General features: G+C 35.7%; 1 protein-coding gene across 2 annotated transcripts; it reads right to left on the bottom strand.

Moving 5' to 3' along the window:
- Positions 1-1,250: 1,250 nt before the first annotated feature.
- On the bottom strand, positions 1,251-7,930 carry LOC106096876 (protein starmaker-like). Of its 2 annotated transcripts, XM_013265836.2 has the most exons (6): positions 7,824-7,930; positions 5,445-5,789; positions 5,103-5,360; positions 4,885-4,986; positions 2,424-4,079; positions 1,251-1,555 (listed from the first exon to the last, which is right to left on the bottom strand). In XM_013265836.2, the coding sequence occupies exons 1-6, from the start codon at positions 7,927-7,929 to the stop codon at positions 1,548-1,550; spliced, it is 2,475 nt and encodes an 824-aa protein (XP_013121290.2). In that variant the 5' UTR covers position 7,930; the 3' UTR covers positions 1,251-1,547. The 2 variants fall into 2 exon arrangements, with proteins under 2 accessions (XP_013121290.2, XP_019210631.1); XM_019355086.1 differs by lacking the exon at positions 5,445-5,789.
- Positions 7,931-17,522: the final 9,592 nt, after the last annotated feature.

Here is a 17,522-nt window from a genome sequence, read left to right as displayed (position 1 = left end):
AACTATTTAAATTTTCCTTTAAAGTTTGTTGTATATGTTCTCAGGGTTCCTGGGTGTTCACCCAGTATTTTCAGTTCATATTCACTGTTTGTTTTCCTCATGTTCCATTTCCGGTTTATTTATGTTCAGCTGTTCACTCACCTGTCTCCTATCAGTCATTATTCAGCCAGTGTATTTAAGTCCTCAGTTCTTTCCTGTTCATTGTCGTGTCATTGATGTTATGTTGTCATTCCCGCGTGTGTTCAGTTCAGCCAGGCTTTCAGTTGCTTCGGTCGGTCAGCCACCTCATGTTCTGTTCGTTCCTCCGTTCTCTACAATAAATCGCCAGTCCTCCCCTATCAGCGAGTCCTGCATTTGGGTTCTCTCTTTCTCGCCTTCACACACGACAACCTGACATATGTTATATTTAAATGTTCAAGGTTTCCAGGATTTGCTCTAAATGAGGTTTCTCTGGATTGTGTATTTCTGTTTGTGTATCTCAGCCACGAGCAAACTGATTTTTCCCTCTGTTCCTCTACTTCGGTTTTCCTGCCTGTCATTTTGACATTTACTTGCTAAGTATAAAGCAAAAGTTCTTCAGTGGCCATTTGAAAATTTGCATATGTGTGTCTTTTCCCTAAGAATTTGTTTCCGCTTTACATTATTATGTTTTCCAGATCCATGTATCCCTTTGGTCTTTGCATTTTCTGTGTTCTTATCTAGTGACTGAAGCTCACTGTCAGCAGCCTCCATCTCTACCCTCTTCCCTTCCCTCTTTCCTCTTTCTTCTGTAATTCTTCAAACTTCTTGCTTTCTGCAATGAGCTGTTCTTTCTCCTTTTTTTCAGACTCATCCTTCATATGCTTCCTTCTCTCCATGTAAATGCAAAAATACCTATTTTGGTGAAATTGTCAGAAAAAATAATAAATGCCTTAATTAAAATTGTCTAATATGGTCTTAAGAATGATTATAGACATTTAAAAAAGAAAAAAAATATTTGTGACAAAAACCCTGACACAAATCTTTTTTTTGTCTTTATTTTTTTTACTATGCCTCCAGGATCAGAGAGCTTTTTTGAACAAGTCTCAATATATCATGATAAGTTACTCATGCTTAGTTACTGTAGTTAATGTAAATGCCTACACAAACGAATAAAACTGCAGTATCAAAAAACAGGTATTATTGATAAGGAGGTCCAACAGCAGATAACACATGTAATACAGTTTTTTTGTGATCGCTTCTGAATTTTCATTTTTTGTCTTTTTTTTTTTAAAACATCTCCATTTTAGTCTTGTCCCCTTTCTACTGGTTTTCTTTTTCTTTCTTCTTTTTGGCAGGTGGACTCTTGTCTGCCTCCAGTTGCTCCACATTTTCCACCTGGTCAGTATTTTATCTTTCATCCACTCCACTAGCAGATGTTATCAACCTCTGTCCTTTATACTGCTGTTAAATTGGGTGTAGATTGACTTTCCATGTCTGCACATCCTTTTGCCATATTTAAAGTCGACTCCTTTTAGTTTGTTCCTCCTCTTGCTCAAGGTGAGGTTTTCTTGTATGAGTCTTCGTCCTCAGTCAACTGTGTGGATACACATATAACACATAGTTAGTAAACACATCCAGACAAACTGTGCCTGAAATGCTAATTGTCATATATTTACCATTGCAGTAGTCATTATTTTCAATGTAAACTTTAAAAAAATAAATAAATAAATACAATAGCAGTATAAAAGCAGGTTACCACATAAAAAATATGGTTATTTTTACATCCCAGAAAACAAGGGGAATGAATCATGAGAGTGATTTTGCATTGCTTCTCTCATGCAGTCCTTTTTTGCAATGAGGAGAGCGCACAAAAAGCCCATAGTGGAGAATAGAAACACTACCAATTGATCCCAGAAAAGGCTTACTAGCCGATTAGTAATGTACAGATCACAGTTCTCTTAAATAAAATGACAACCATTAATGCAACATTAAAAATAACAATTTTTTAACAATTTAGTTACTTTATCTACATTGTTTTTATGCTTATGTCAACTAATATGAATTAGTATTAACTATATACCTTTTTATTTTCAGTTGAGAACCTTTTTTTAATGTCAACTCTTTTAGTATGGAATCAACCTATGAATGAAAGCTGCATGGAGTCTTTTAGTACTGCCAAGGGGGTATAACAGTATCTTCCAACCTATCAAAGTTAGATGTGGCGTGTCATTAGTGTGACCCCATTAAACATAATATTTATTTACCAGGGTCAGACTAATTAATTTTAGTTTTACTCAAACTGTCAGAATATGTTAAATACTAAAAATATTGGCATTTTTTACGTATTTGTCTAACAGATTTTATAAAATTGAAATACCCCATCTAATCAGTGTCACATTGGAATGAAAAGCCTGACATTAATAAATAATAGTGATTCAAAGACGTAAAAAACAAATCCTGACCTTCTGTGTCTTGAGCTTCTTCTGCATCATTTTCTAATTCTTCTTCTTCTGTGGACAGTTCTTGTTGTTCACTCTGATCTTCTGTTGTACTTTTTACTGACTGATTTTTTTCCACTGAGGTGAGACCTTTGCCAGGCTTCTTTTGGTTTGTTGTACTGACTTCTGGATCTGAAGGCTGAGCACCGGCTTTCGAGTTGCTATCTTTCTCTGTGTTTTCCTTTGGGTTTCCTCCCTGACTTATGTCTTTGTCAGCTGAATCTGCTGTTTTATTATTTGTAGTTTGTGTTTCATCTCCATTCGAATCCTTTTTCTCGTCCTCTGGAACACTTTTTGCATCACTTGATTTCCTCAACTGTTCTTCTTGTTGACCTCCTTCTATTGGACTCTCATCTGTTGTTTGAGTATTTCCTGACTGTTTTTCCTCAGTATTAAGCTGTGGTTCACTGCCTGACTGCTCTTGGTTTGTTGTAATGACTTCTGGATCCAAAGGCTGAGCTTTGTTTTTTGACTTGCAAACTTTCTCCTTGTCATCCTTTGGCTCTTTTCCCTCTGATGGATCATTTTGACTTGTGTCTTTGTTATTTGAATCTGCTGTTTTATTATTTGTAGTTTGTGTTTCATCTCCATTTCCATCCTTCACATGTTTTTCTGAATCCCTTTTTGTTTCTTGTCCTTCTCTGGGCTGTTGTTGTTGTTGATGATCAACACCTGTTAAAATCTGATCTGTTGTTGGATTATTTCCTGACTGCTTTTCCTGAGTATTACTATCTAACTGGTCTTGGTTTGTTTCATTTGCTCCTGAATGTGAAGGCAGAGTTTTGTTTTCATCAGGTAGATCTTGCGTTTCATTATATCTATTCCCATGTTTGTTATTAAACGCTGGACTGATGATTTTCCCTCCAGCTTCTTCTTTTTGACCTTCACTCATTATAGTTGGTTTTTCTAACTGGCTTTCCTCAGAATCAGGCTTCTTTGCGGGTGTTTCTGATGCGTTTGCAGCAACATCACTACCACTCTGATTTTGGTTTGTCCCACTTTCTTGTGATGTGGGAGTATTTTTCTCACCATTTATATAAACATTCACACCGCTATTGCTGTGTTGGCATTTCATTTCTTTGCCCTCAGAATGAGTACTTTGTTTCCCTTCTTCTGCACTTGCACTCTGAGGTGCTGTTTCATCATTTATAGTTTGTGTTTTATTTTTGTTTTCCTCAGTGCTGGTATCATTCTTTGCTTCTTGTCCTTGTTTAGGCTGATGTTCTTGTCCACTGTCATCCATCAGACTCTGATTTGGGATTTCATCCTTTCTGCTCTCGGTGTTATTCTCAAATTGCTCAGGTTGTGCTTGTCTCCCATTACCTGATTGGGCCTCATCATTTCTGTATAGATCATTTGCTGTCTCTCTTCCTGGTTGGTTATTATTTTTTTGTGTGCCACTTTTTCTTGTCTGAGGAATATTTTTGTTGGCAATATCATACTCCTTTTCCCCCTCGTTTTGACACGAAGATTCAGGTTCTGTACTGACATGTGCAGTGTCATTCACTTCTACCTTATCTTGCTTCAACAGAGGTGCTTTATCTGATTCTATAACTGACGGGTGTGTTTTATTCATGCTTCTACGCTGTGATTCTCCATCGTTAGAGCACTTTTTGGTCTCTGTGTGCAAGTACAGATGGTAAAAGTTACAATTTTAAATACCTTATAAGAATTTATATTATTATTAAAATAATAATAATAATGTTAATAATATGTTTCTGACCAATTTGAAACTAACTTAAAATGTCTTCTAATATTAACAACATTTAAAAAAGTAAATATTTATTTAAAATATTCTTTTTAAAACAGTGAATAAAAAAAACCTTTATAGGCATAAGTCAGATGAATATATAATGCAAACATACACACATCACATTGTAACAGTAACATAACATGTGCATAACGACATGTTACTGGTATGATGTTTGTATTGGTTGGATTCAATTTTAAATAAATCTGCAACATACACCAGCATATGTAAACATTTAACAGCTGCAGCTAGACTTAGACATGAACCATTGTTTGGAACACCAACATCAAACCTTTAATATTTTCAACACTGGTGGGAAACCAGTGATGCATTTTACCACAAAATGATGGTTTTCATAGACAAAAATAAATTGCTATGAACTTTGTCGGTTTTATCTGACAAGATAGGAGACAGTATATTGGCAATATTATCTTAATCTTCTGCCATCAGTGGTGTTGAACTGTGGACTTTAGTTGTGATATATAAACATCATTGCCAGAACCATCAATAATGTCGTTATAGACCTAAACTTCAAGTAATTGTATAAAATGGTGAAATTTGAACAGGAATATAACTTCCACTGAACAAAGAAAACTCATTATCGGTATCCATCAGTACATTGAGACCAGGACAACAGCATCAGTCAAAGGCCTTTAAAATAGATTAGAGTCTCACCCATATTGTATTTTCTCCATTTCCAAACAAGAAAAGCGACAAAAATAATAAACACAACTCCAGCAATCAAACCAGCAATGGTAGATCTAGCTGATAAAGCATCTGAAATGATAAAGTACATAAGATATGACAATTATTAATTAACAGACATAGGCTTTGTCAAGTTTGCTAGTTTGGAGGTTAAATATGGATCACATCATTAATAAAAAAAACTTAACCTGGAGCATGGATCTTGGCTTCTCTGTATTGGTTGTTTTGTTGGATTCTACAGGTGATATTGTTGCTGTGTCCTTTTTCCAGAGTCAGTCTGCTGCTGAGGACATAGAGGTCATCAGGACCTCTCAATATCTCTTTAGACCCAGCAGGGATGATCTTTCCCTCGCTCTCCAGCCAAAACACCTCCGGCTCTGGATACCAGCCTTTGGATTTACATTCTAACACTCCAGGGCTGACCTCAGTTATTTCAATATCAGCTTCTAAAAACACATAAAACTGTGATATAAAATATAAACAGTAATCCAATTTTTAACTGTAGCAGCATACAGAGTTTGTCCACTTACCGACAACAAGTTCAACACTAAAATCTGCATTCAGTCCTGGAGTGAAGCACCTGTATGTTCCTTCATCTGACAGTCTCACTTTGGTAATTTTCAGTGATACATCTCCTGTTTTCAGTTTCTCAGTGGACACTGACGTTCTGTTCTTGTAGGATGGGTTTTGGCCAACCAGATGATCTTCACCTGACCGCCACACATGGACAAATCTGGGATTCAGGTCAGATCTTGACCACTCCACCATCCCATCCACGACATCCATAGGATGATCCAATTTGCATGGTAGGACGATGTCTTGAGTCTGACCAATTACTGCCAACATTCGATAGTGACTGTTTGTCAGAGATTCACCTGTGAAGCAAATGTGTTTCATTCTTTTCTTTTTCTTCAATAACTTGAAGTTGCTTCAAAGAATAATTTTCTATATGACTTTACTAGTTTCTCACATTGTTGTACAACTATTTGGCTCAGTCTGGGATTTGGCGCACAGGTGTTATAATGTCCAACCACTGAATTTTAGTCAGGATAAGGTCTGACCTTATCCTGACTGACCTAATTTATGCTAATGTCACATCATGTGGCTGCAAAACAAGCCCAAATCAACGCTCCACATGAGCTCTCCAAATCTCTGCTTTTGCAGAGTTGGTCATGCTTGTTGATGAATTAATTAAGTACATTTTATTAGCAGTGCCTGGGAGATAGTTGTCGTCTTAATTGTACTCTTAAGTGTATCTCTGCATTTTGGCATAGCTGTTGTTGAATAAATAATAACAGTAGAAAATATTATGTTTTGCCATTTATTTGAGTTTGTTTTTACCTAATTTGTTGACATGTGTAAATACTTAGAATTGAATGCGGGTGTACTATCTTTTTATCATGAAACATGGATGAGTTGAAGAATAAAAATGTTTCCTGTCTGTATTATGGATGTTTAATCAAGTCCTCTCAGGGTGCATGTTACTCGACCTGTCAAGAAAGCTGAGCTATAAGATGACAACTCTTCTGTAATGAGTGGCTTCACTAACTCAGCCTTAATGATGTTGTTGCTTAAGTCTAACTAAACAGTGAATGAAAACAAAACTAAACTTCCACAAAAACGCAACTTAAGTATGAATGTAATACAGAAGAAAGTGTGAAACTCATGTGTATCTTTCCTTCATATGAGTGACAACATAACTCCAATTCTGCTACCATCCATACTGTATAACTTGAACCTGTTCACTATTTAAGACAGTAAAAATTCACTTAATTTAAAGTGAATAAAATAATTCAAATGTGTGGAATAATTATTAATGAAGAATTATATAATAATATTCACAGCTGGATGAGAGAGAATAAAAGAAACAAAAACTACTACTTGTCTCACATTTGGGGATATAGGAAAATGTAATGATGGTAAACTGTTTGGAAGATTTGGAAAAGTAATAAATGGCCATTATTTTATTAGGTTACACACATGAAAAAAACCAAAAAAAACCCCAACTTAGTCATAAACTTGGACACTTCTCTCTTTTACAGGACATTCTTAACCTTAACATGTTATAGAATATGACTAATCTAAAGGGACGCTTTCACTTTCATTCTTAGTAGTGTACTGACCTGTTTATTTGAACAATGGCGCCGCCAACTATTGTTAAACTGTAACCGTTGATATTATTTCAACATTTGAAAGACCTTGAGTTAAAAAAACATTTTGTGATGGAATCCAAATGTTCTTAGCACATCTGATTGCAATTTCAAATGCAGTGTTGTCATTCAAAGAGAATCCAAACACATAATTTAAACATAAATATTTAAGCAAAGTTATTTTTTTTCAATTGTTTACTTATTTATCACAGAAAAAAGTGATCACTTAATGGAGAAATTATTACAAGGAAATAAAATTTCACAATTTCAAAATAGATGAGGAACAATGCAGGAAGCTGGTGATTAATTTAATTGATGCATTTTTACGTGTTCCTTCTTGATTGATTCCTCATTTGTTCTCTAGTTACAAAACACTTTTGAATACATTATTACAAACTAATATTTGTGTAATGACATTTTGCCATAAATTATAATGCAAACAATGCAATTTAGAAACACCCTCGTTGCTTCAGTAAATCGTACACTACATTACATTTAAAGCATGTGTATTTCATAGTTTATAGTATTAATATAACTACTAATTTCATATTATTTCATTTTTTCCTTTTTAATGCAACCCAAGAAAATACCTTACGCCTACTGATAAGTTCTTGTTGAAACTGTCATCCATACGATAGTGCTTATTTAACAACATCTTCATTTACACAGAGGTGTTAATAAATCTGTACTTTGTGCGTATCCTGAGTGTACATATCAAAAGTATATTGGCTGTTGTCATTAATTGTGAGGATACATTACCTGCATTGATCTGTGTCAGTTGAAGAATGATAACAGAGTGGAAAAACACTGTAGTCCATACACTGTGTCGAGATTTAGAGGATCGTCTGTCCTTGTGTTGAGTCATTGTGTGCTGCAAAAAAATTCAAATACAGTACAGTTGTAAGACATTTTCTTTTACACTGGAAATGAAATTATGGTGAGAAAAGTTGAGGATACCTTACTGTTGGCTCACTTTTCAATCAGCAAGTTCAAAGTCAAGTCCTTAAATCAAATAACCTGACCTGCACCTGCTCGATCTGTTTTATCTACCTCTCAGTCTATTAAATTCTACTCTGTGCAGCAGAGCTGTAAAAACACACCACACCTGTAGTCTGATATAAAATGTTGTTCAGGGACAGACTTCAGGCATGTGCACTGTGTTCTGAACTAGATACTTAGAGTGTCACATATGAGATAAGAATACATTACTCATTAATGATCAAGTTTACACTAAAGAGAAATCTTACTGTAGTGTTTTAAACCAAGTTAATAGTTGAACTAAAATCATAAATATATATGTGTTTTTTTCTTTATTCCTTGTTTTAACTCCTTCTATAATTGGTTACATATAAATAAAAGGCTGTACTTTGACCCAGTTGCCAGGTAGCTGATTAGCGCGATTATAAATCCAGGCACCTGTGAGGCAGTGATATGCGCTGCTTTATTGGACTCTGCCCTCATAACATGACAGTGTTTACTGGTCAGACGGGGGCACTGTGGGACCTGTTATTCATGCTCACACTATCATGTAATACTTAATCTTATGTGAAATTTCACTCCTACCTCTTTTTCCATTTTTGTCTCTGCTTTATTATCTATGAATAAAACACTGAATCATTGAATCAGCATGTGTCTCTTGTGACATTTTTAGATTCCTGTACTAACTACAGCACCAATCTTTCCTATTGTGGAAATGCTGCTGTTGTGCTAAGGAACAGCAACTGTCAACATGTGTCAAAAGTCCTAAAACATTGGAATCGAGGCGCTCTCATATGGTCTCAAAATAGTTGTGTTGTTTAATCAGGCAATAGGTAAATGATTGAAAAAACTAATTGTGTATCGGGACAACATGTAGCAGGGAATCTTTGCTATATACTGTAAGTAAGCACAAAAGTATAAAAATATAAAATACAAGTTAGGAATGAAGGTCCAGAAAGAGGACGCTGTGGACACAGAGACATTCTCACTGTCTCTGTGTGGGTTTTCACTTGGGCTTCCTCCAAAGACATAAACTTTAGTCCAATAAGGACAGATCATTAGAAGCAACTGAATATGATTTATTGATTATGGAATTCAATTGTGCTATATGGCGATTACTCTGATGGCTCATCACAGCTGAATGAAATCAAATGACAAGAATTAGGGCAATTTATTTCTTGAGCCCAAACCTAAGAAACCTGTTACACATTATTTTTTGCTGCCTTTTTGACCCCAAGTTTGTTCTATATTTATTATTGAGAAATCCCACTTTAACCTCTTCCATCCTCATCTTCTGTTTAAAATAGAGCTTTCTGACTCTGAGAGGAGTCAGAACCGCTGAGGAAAAGTTACAACATTTCAGTAATACTAAAATACTAAAATACTTCCTCCTCGTGCACAATTTTTCAAGCTTATCTAACAGACAGTGCAGAGTACTGGTCTGAGGTTAAAGGGGGTCAGAGAAGCAACAGTGTCAACAATACCATAACTGGTAAGTTCATCATATTTAATACTATGAAATTAGTATGTAGTATTATTTTAAAATTATGTGAGATTTCTCATCCACTTTGTCTTGTATGGTAAAGAATGTATTTGTCATTTAGACTTTTTTCTTTTTAGAATATATATACATATTTTTTCAAAACGTTTAACCATGCAGCATCAATTCAAGCTAATCTATCACAAGATCTAATTCAGCATAAAGAAAGTAAAATCTTTACTGGTGTTGATATCTCATATGAGCATAAACATCACACACACACACACACAGAAACACATATCCTCTGTCAATCGATGTATCTTTTTCTCCCACACATACATCTATCATATATTACAAGTCTGGATATTTCACTTTCGAATGTATACATATTTCATATGTTCCGTTGTTTTTATTTTTTGTTGGTGAAGTTTTCAGTGTTGGTGCAGTTTGCATAATAAATGTGCTCATTGATGAATCAGATGTTGATCTGAAAATTGTTTCACACACAAATCCATATAAATCACTTTTGGGACTCCAACAACTTCTCTTCAAAGTGAAATGCTGACATTACAGGATGAATGTTTTTTTACTACAACGGCAGATATATATATGTATATACACATATATATATACACACATATAAAAAAAGTGGTTTCAATGAAAGTGAATTTTTGTGTCGAGTGGCACTACACAAAAAATAATAATGCAATCAAATCAACATTGTTTCTGTTCTTTGACAGGCCCAAGGATCTAATCACCCCCAATGTCTTATCCTCGTCCTATTTATAATATGGAAAATTTTGTTTTTTTCTATAAATAATTAATCATTCAAATGTTTAAACTGGCATTTAAAGGCTTAAAATCCTGAACGTAATTTAATGTTTGATCATTTTGAAAAGGCCTCAAGATCATTAAGTGATTTATGAAAAAAAAAAAAAGATTTTGTGTGTGTAGATTTTTGTACACAAAGGTGTCGAAATGATGCAAAATGCAGTCCTGATGAGGGCATGAGGGTTTTAACAGTGGAGTAAACAGTAGTCACAGCCCTGTAACATTCCTTACATTGTACTAATGCCTGACTATCACACTCCCACAACTGATCAAGGTGATATGTTATCACCAGGATAATCGGTTTTTGTTTTTGTTTTTTCAGCATGAACCATGAGTTTAGTGCTCCCTTCCTTTGAGCTGCTACAATATTTTCATTTGAAAGTAGAAAAGTGAGCTCTCTAGCTTTGATTGACAGAGTGCAGAACAAACCTCATGACTCCAAAGCTTAAAATCAACCAAACACCTCCAAGCATTCAAGACTTTTTCTGAGGAGGAAACTGACTGCCCTCAAACAGCTGAAAAGTCGTGTTAACTGATGATTGTCAAAGATCAACACAGACAGGTGCAAACTCAGTTTAATCTAAGTAATTTCAATGAACGTGCTTCATCTTCAGTCGTTTCCGACCGCTGGGCTCCTGAGTTTGTATCAAGGAGTCATTCTCAAAGAAGAAACCGAAACAATTCATGTGAGTTGACTCCACCCACTCTGTAAACAGCAGACCAATCAGTAGCGGTCTGTGGGTATGTAGCTGTCTTTGCAGAAAGAAAATCTGAGAAACCTGCTGCTGCAGTCAGCTCTGTGTTTTATCTCTACAAATATATTAAAGAAAAGCACAAAGACTCAGCCAAGGCTGGAGGTGACCCATCAAACAGTCACCAAGAACACAGATCAGCTTAGACTGTGACCTTTTATTTTAAATTAACCTGCTCTCACACTTTGCTGATACATTTGGAGCTTTGTGGGAGCTTTTAACAACTGACAGACATTTGTCATCTAGTATGCGCTCACAGTTTGACAGAGAAACAACAGTCTTACTTTATTCAGTTTCTTCAGTAACATGTAGAATAAATCACTTTGTTTTGTTTTTTTACCATATTTTTAGTGTTTTGTTATAAGGTTCTTGTTTCTTTGTTCTCTGACTCAAAAACAAACCACAAACAAAAACAAACAAATAAACGCAAAGACTTACCACAGATAAAGACCCCAGACTCCGACACAGTGATCCAAACTGTTACTGTCAAAGTGAAATAAGTTGCTGGAGCCAAGCAGGAAACAAAAACCGAGACAAGTATTAACGAGTCAATGCAAACCAGACACTCCGGTCAGATCACTTTCTAGCATTCATTGGACTATTTATCAGATGAACACTGAACATGACGAACACAGGGACGGTTGACCTTGATTGCATCAGATCAGTACAAATCATGTGTAAACCAAAGAGGAGCTCAAAATGGTTTCAGCAGTTTCTTTCACCCACTTTGGGTATTATTAGCAGAAATCAGCCCATAGATATGGGCCATTAGGGGCCATCTCAACCTGCTGAAATGGGTGATTATAAAATACTACAGCCATGCATCTGTGAGGCAGTGATATGAGCTGCTTTATTGGACTCATAACCAAAAAACATGACAGTGTTTACTGGTCAGACGGGGGCACTATGGGACCTGTTATTCATGGTCACACTATCATATAATATTTAATCTTATGGAAAGTTTCACTCCTACCTCTTTTTCCCTTTTTGTCTCTTCTTTATTATCAGTGATGGCCTCTTTGGTGATTAAAGTACTGAATCATTGAATCAGCATGTGTCTCTTGTGACATTTTTAGATTCCTATACTAACTACAGCACCAATCTTTCCTATTGCGGAAATGCTGCTGTTGTGCTCAGCAACAGCAACTGTCAACATGTGTCAAAATTCCTAAAATGCTGGCACCAAACCTTTTTGCCCCCAGTTTAACATATTCACTGTTCTATATTTATTATTGTGACGCTTTTGCAGCAGTCTTCATTAAACTTACTCAATAAAGTCTGCTCAACACAAGAAGTAAAGTGACCTGCACAGGAAGAGGAAGACCTCAGCTACATATTTAGATTTAATGTTGCTTGATACTCTCAGTGAGAAAGAAGAATGGAGGTCATAGCACTCTGTAGTAGACTCTGTGAGTACAGCATTTGTCTCATGTCATTTACTTACATATGCAATTGTTCTTTATATTTTATGCAGTAGTCTGTTCCTGTTCTACCCCAACATGTTTTATTTTAAAGAAAATACTAGTTGTCTTATTACATTTTATCTGTTAGGTAGTTATGCAAATAATTAAAATGCAATGTTTTATAATACCTAATTTGCAAAATATGTATTACTTGTGTATATGTCGATCTCTTGCACAAAAAGATGAGTAAAATTACCTTTATACTGACTTTAGATAAATTCAAATTTAAATTGTAAATGTTGGTGTGTAAACAAAACTGTCTATTGGGACTGTGTCTGCAGGGTTGTTGCTGCTGATTGCACATGTGCAGAAAAGTTATTCTAAGTTGTCTTGTAAGTAGTATTTGTCCTTTTATATTCATATCATGTTTTCCAGCCCTTATGCCTAAATCCTTGTTTTCCACCACTCACAATGAATTAGCATGGGCCTTACTTCTTGAATCTCTGGGAACTCAGTTGTTGCTTTATTGCATTGTTCTTTTTTCTCAGATTCACCTTTTTCTATCATTCCATCCAGACTGCAGCTCTTTGAATATGAGTCAGTCTCTTTTACCTGTGAAGGGTTTAACATTTCAGCAGGATGGAAAGTGAGGAGCACTCAGCAAATCCTTTTGAAATGTTCCAACAGCACTGTGACGAAGACTTGTGGGATCAAATATGCTCTTGCTTCAGATAGTGGAGAATACTGGTGTGAGAGTGGGGAAGAGAGAAGCAACACTGTCAATATCACTGTTTCAGGTATGTTATTATCAGAATTAAAATCTGAAATGTGAAGGTTATAATGACCAAACCATTGCACATTTGTAACATTTCTAAATTCCCTTGCATTTTCAGCTGGTGCTGTGATACTGGAGAGTCCTGTCCATCCTGTGGTCGAAGGAGATGCTGTTATTCTGCACTGTAGAAACAAGACAGACAAACAAGACTCAAATTTCTCAGCTAATTTCTACAAAGATAGCTTCCCCATGGGTACCAGCTATGATGGAAAGTTAGAAATCCAAAATGTTTCAAAGTCTCATGAAGGATTCTATAAATGCAAAATACATGGAGTTGGGGAATCACCAGAGAGCTGGGTGGCTATCAGAAGGAAATCCAGTGCAGAGGATGGTATGTAAAATTTTTGTTGTTTTTGTTATAGTAATCCTGAATCAGTAAATCCCAGCAATACTGACTAGCACAGACTTAAATTTTTTTTTTTTAAAATAGCCAGATAGTTGTTAAAAATTTAAAGCAAAAACAGGGCTTATTTGGCAGATGTGAATGTTTCAGCAGTGTTTCCTGAACTTTGGAATTGAAACTAATTGCATATGTCAATTATTAATGCACACATGCAGGCAGGGCGGGACTTTATTTTGACCGGGACACCATGCTACCAATCACATGCAAAGACAAGTCTTGAAAGGAAGTGGGGCAGAATTTCCATATAAAGACAGCAAGTATAGTGGTGAAGGCCAGGTACATAGAGAGTTGGGGGAGCCTGACTTAAATGCAAAAATTTTAGGGAAAGTGAAGAAACTAACAAAAACGTAAAATGAGGAGCATCTGGCTGCAAAGCTGAGTGCACTGAGCTGAATTAAGTAATAACTGTTTTTTTTGTTTGTTTGTTTTTTTCAGCCATTTTTCATTGTGGAAGACAAAAGGTTTCAAACTTTTCCAGGCCTTAAACCTATTGTCTTTTCTCTAGTAGTAAATGTTCAAAAATGAGGCATTTATGAAAACACCTAATAAAAAATTGCTTCCTTGAAAAAGCCTAAATTTACAGTTTAGTATCGAATATTGTGTAAAATAAACTATATACAAAGTGTCTTTGAATGGCAGCAATGCAGAAATATCTGCATGAAGAACAGAGCCATGGCTCAGTACCTGAGAGTCTAAATGAGTCTTACAGGCCCAAATGTGCACTTGAAGCCATTTATATATCACATCTTTCCTTGTTGTGTAGAAAAAACAGTTATGTAACTTCTTTACCCCGACAAATACGGGAGTTTCACTGGTGTGGCCCAGTTAAGTAAAAAGTGGGGTGTATGTGGAGCGCAAAGTAAAATGAGTTTGAAACCCTTGTATAGCCTTAAAAACACTATCTGGCAGTAGAGTTCCTCTGTTTGAAAGAATCATATCTCTTCCAGAAAAATATGATGGCAGAAGAAGTAGCCAGAAGTGTACTGGAGGTATTGATGAGGAAATGTGCACTGAACAATCAATTGTGGATGTGTTAACACAATATGTAGCCACATTTCTAAAGAACTGCATGGCAGATTTTGCAGTAAGATACAGTTTAGGATTTCAGAAGGGTTTGTGGTTATGACATACCTATGGTGTTGTTCTAACAGACAAATATACATATATTATAATACAGTTATGTGGGTTCAAATTATTTTTTGTCAGTTGCAGGTGGTGCTGTGACCCTAAAGAATTCTGCTCATTCAGTGACTGAAGGTAAGACTTTTACTCTTTACTATCTTTATTAACTTCATATCTGATATATTCTTTATAGGCAAGTCAGTCAGTGCATGCATGTTGCAATGCATGAAAATACAGAAGGCCTCACATTTACATCTACAATGTTTTTTCATATTTATCATCAAAGTTCCAATCCAATCCAACTTTATTTATATAGCACTTTAAAAACAACAAAGTTTACCAAAGTGCTTTCCAATAATAAAACAGAAATAACAGTTAAAACCCATACATTAAGCAGACAAAAAAATAAATATAAATAACAATAAAAGGCAATTCGACTTGTAAGGACTAGTGTTGATGGACAGGACTTTTTTCCACCTCCGCTACTGATCCAGTCTGTAAAGTGCTCATATCCTGTGATTGCAATACAAGCCCATAATTGCACCCCTCTATCTCAATGCATGACAGCTGTTAGAATGTGTTTGTTTTTGCCAACTCCTGTGTTGTGCATTATTGCAAGATACTTTCACTTTGGTCTTTCCAGATGTTTTCTGGATTCTTCAGCTGCAATTTTACACAGCTAATCTATACTGCCATATACTTTTTGGACAGAAGAGGCTTTCTTCTGGCTTGTTTCTTTCCTCCATTCAAACAAGCCATAATTTTTCTAATTGCATTCTCATGATCTTTAAGATTTAACATGCTAACTGAGGCCTGTAGTCTTTGAGATGCAGTTACTGGAATTTTTAGAATTTCTCTGACCATTACAAGGTCTGACCTGGGGGTGAATCTGCTCAGATGTTCACTCACAGGACAATAATGGCATTGTATTAATATACATCTGAATGCTCTAGACCAACACACAATCAAAACTCCTTCTATAGAGTTGGCTACAGAGATCAACTAATCAATCACCTGTCTGCTACTTACCTTATAATTCCTATGAAAGCAGTGACTGTGTACTTAGTTTTTCACAGGATTGCAGAGTCTTCTCAATCGTTTTCTTTTTCCTTTGTAATATATGTATAGTTTATTGTAACAGTATTGTACACATTAGTCAAATAGTTTGCTTTCCTGTTCTTGTCCAGTTTTGTAGCAGATCTATAATAACTTAAACACCAACCGTAAAGAACTTCTTTCTTTCTGCATTTCCAGTATTATCTGTATTTCCACTATCTCTTGAAGAAACTCCTCCATCACACGTATACTACACCCTGCTCTGGGTTGTTCTCACTGCTGTGTTAGCTCTGCAATTTCTGGTGCTGGGACTTCTTTACTGGAAGATGAAGCTAGGTATAGCATGTTATGTTTGTTTTTTTCTTAAATTTATATGTAAAATACACAACATGTTTACAATGAAAATTCTCTTTAATGTTTTAGTGTTATTACAGATCAAAATGACAGATCAAAACAAAGAGCAGTGTGGTGTTGCCAAGAATCTAAAGAGAGGTACTGTAGGATCTGAGCCACTTTTTTTTTCCTCTTAGTATTTTCATTATTGGGAGATACATTTATACAGATACATACATACATATATATTTAAAAGCAAAGGAAGTATGTGATGTAATGTTGGTATAAGCCAGTGGTTCCCAAAGTGGGGGGCACGCCCCCTGGAGCACACTCTGTGCTGTCCAAATCACTGACAAACAGTATCCGACATTCTTGATTTTTAGTTCAAACACGTCTTACAATGAAATTTTGACGATGTTAGCTCTTTATACAGTAAAGTTACAGTGGGATACAAATAATATCAGGCAGAAACCTGCCACAATTTGTTCCCCCAGTTCAAATCACTCAAGATTTTCTTGTAAAACAAAGGGAGGCCTAGCAAAAAAAACTTTGGGAAACACTGGTCTAAGACATTATACAAATATGCGAAAATGTACATGGACCTTTCTTACCTGTTGAAAATCAAGTGGGGGGAAAAGTGGAAAATTCAAAAATATTAAAACACTTAAAAAGTCTTACCAAGGCACTATCTGTAATGAGACAGAGAGCCTCCTTACATGTCTTCATCCTTAAGAACACTTTACCTCCCTACCACACATCAGTTACCAGCTTATCCATGCAGGCTCCGGATTACCAAAACGTAGTAGTTGTCAAAAACTATTGTTGGAATCTTTTTTCTATGAAATTCAGTTTTCATTTTCGCACACCTTCATATCATATCACACATGACATAACATCACTGTAATATGCTCAGTAATAGCATTGAGTGAGATAGTGAAATAGTTGTAAAAATGCATTGTTGTTTTGTAGTTGTTACAAGAAATGCTTTATAGCTGCTCTGCTTGAAGTTCACATCATCTCTGGCATTTTCTTTTAGACACTGAAACTGCCGCTGATAATTTGAGCCTCGAGACAAACAAAGTCACAAACCCACAGACACAAAAAGGTAAGATGAGTTCTGTGAACGTGTTAGTCTGCAGTCCTCTGAGGCTGCTACATGTGATATTTATACCTAAAGAGCAATCTGCCGTTAGACCAAAATTAACCTGTGGTAACAGCTAGATGATAAGTTAACTCTTAAAATGCTACTCTACAATATATAATGT

This window comes from Oreochromis niloticus, linkage group LG3 (genome assembly GCF_001858045.2).
Source record: "Oreochromis niloticus isolate F11D_XX linkage group LG3, O_niloticus_UMD_NMBU, whole genome shotgun sequence".
Classification (NCBI taxonomy): Eukaryota; Metazoa; Chordata; class Actinopteri; order Cichliformes; family Cichlidae; genus Oreochromis; species Oreochromis niloticus.
This window is presented reverse-complemented; position numbering and strand designations above follow the sequence as displayed.

What these genes read in the sequence shown, in the direction of transcription:
- LOC106096876 (XM_013265836.2), bottom strand. Translation starts at nt 7,929, where the DNA reads ATGACTCAACACAAGGACAGACGATCCTCTAAATCTCGACACAGTGTA. An exon ending in ACTGACACAGATCAATGCAG is followed by an intron (nt 5,790 to 7,823) that starts GTAATGTATCCT and finishes TTTGCTTCACAG; the next exon opens with GTGAATCTCTGACAAACAGT. An exon ending in ATGGAGAAAATACAATATGG is followed by an intron (nt 4,080 to 4,884) that starts GTGAGACTCTAA and finishes ACTTGCACACAG; the next exon opens with AGACCAAAAAGTGCTCTAAC.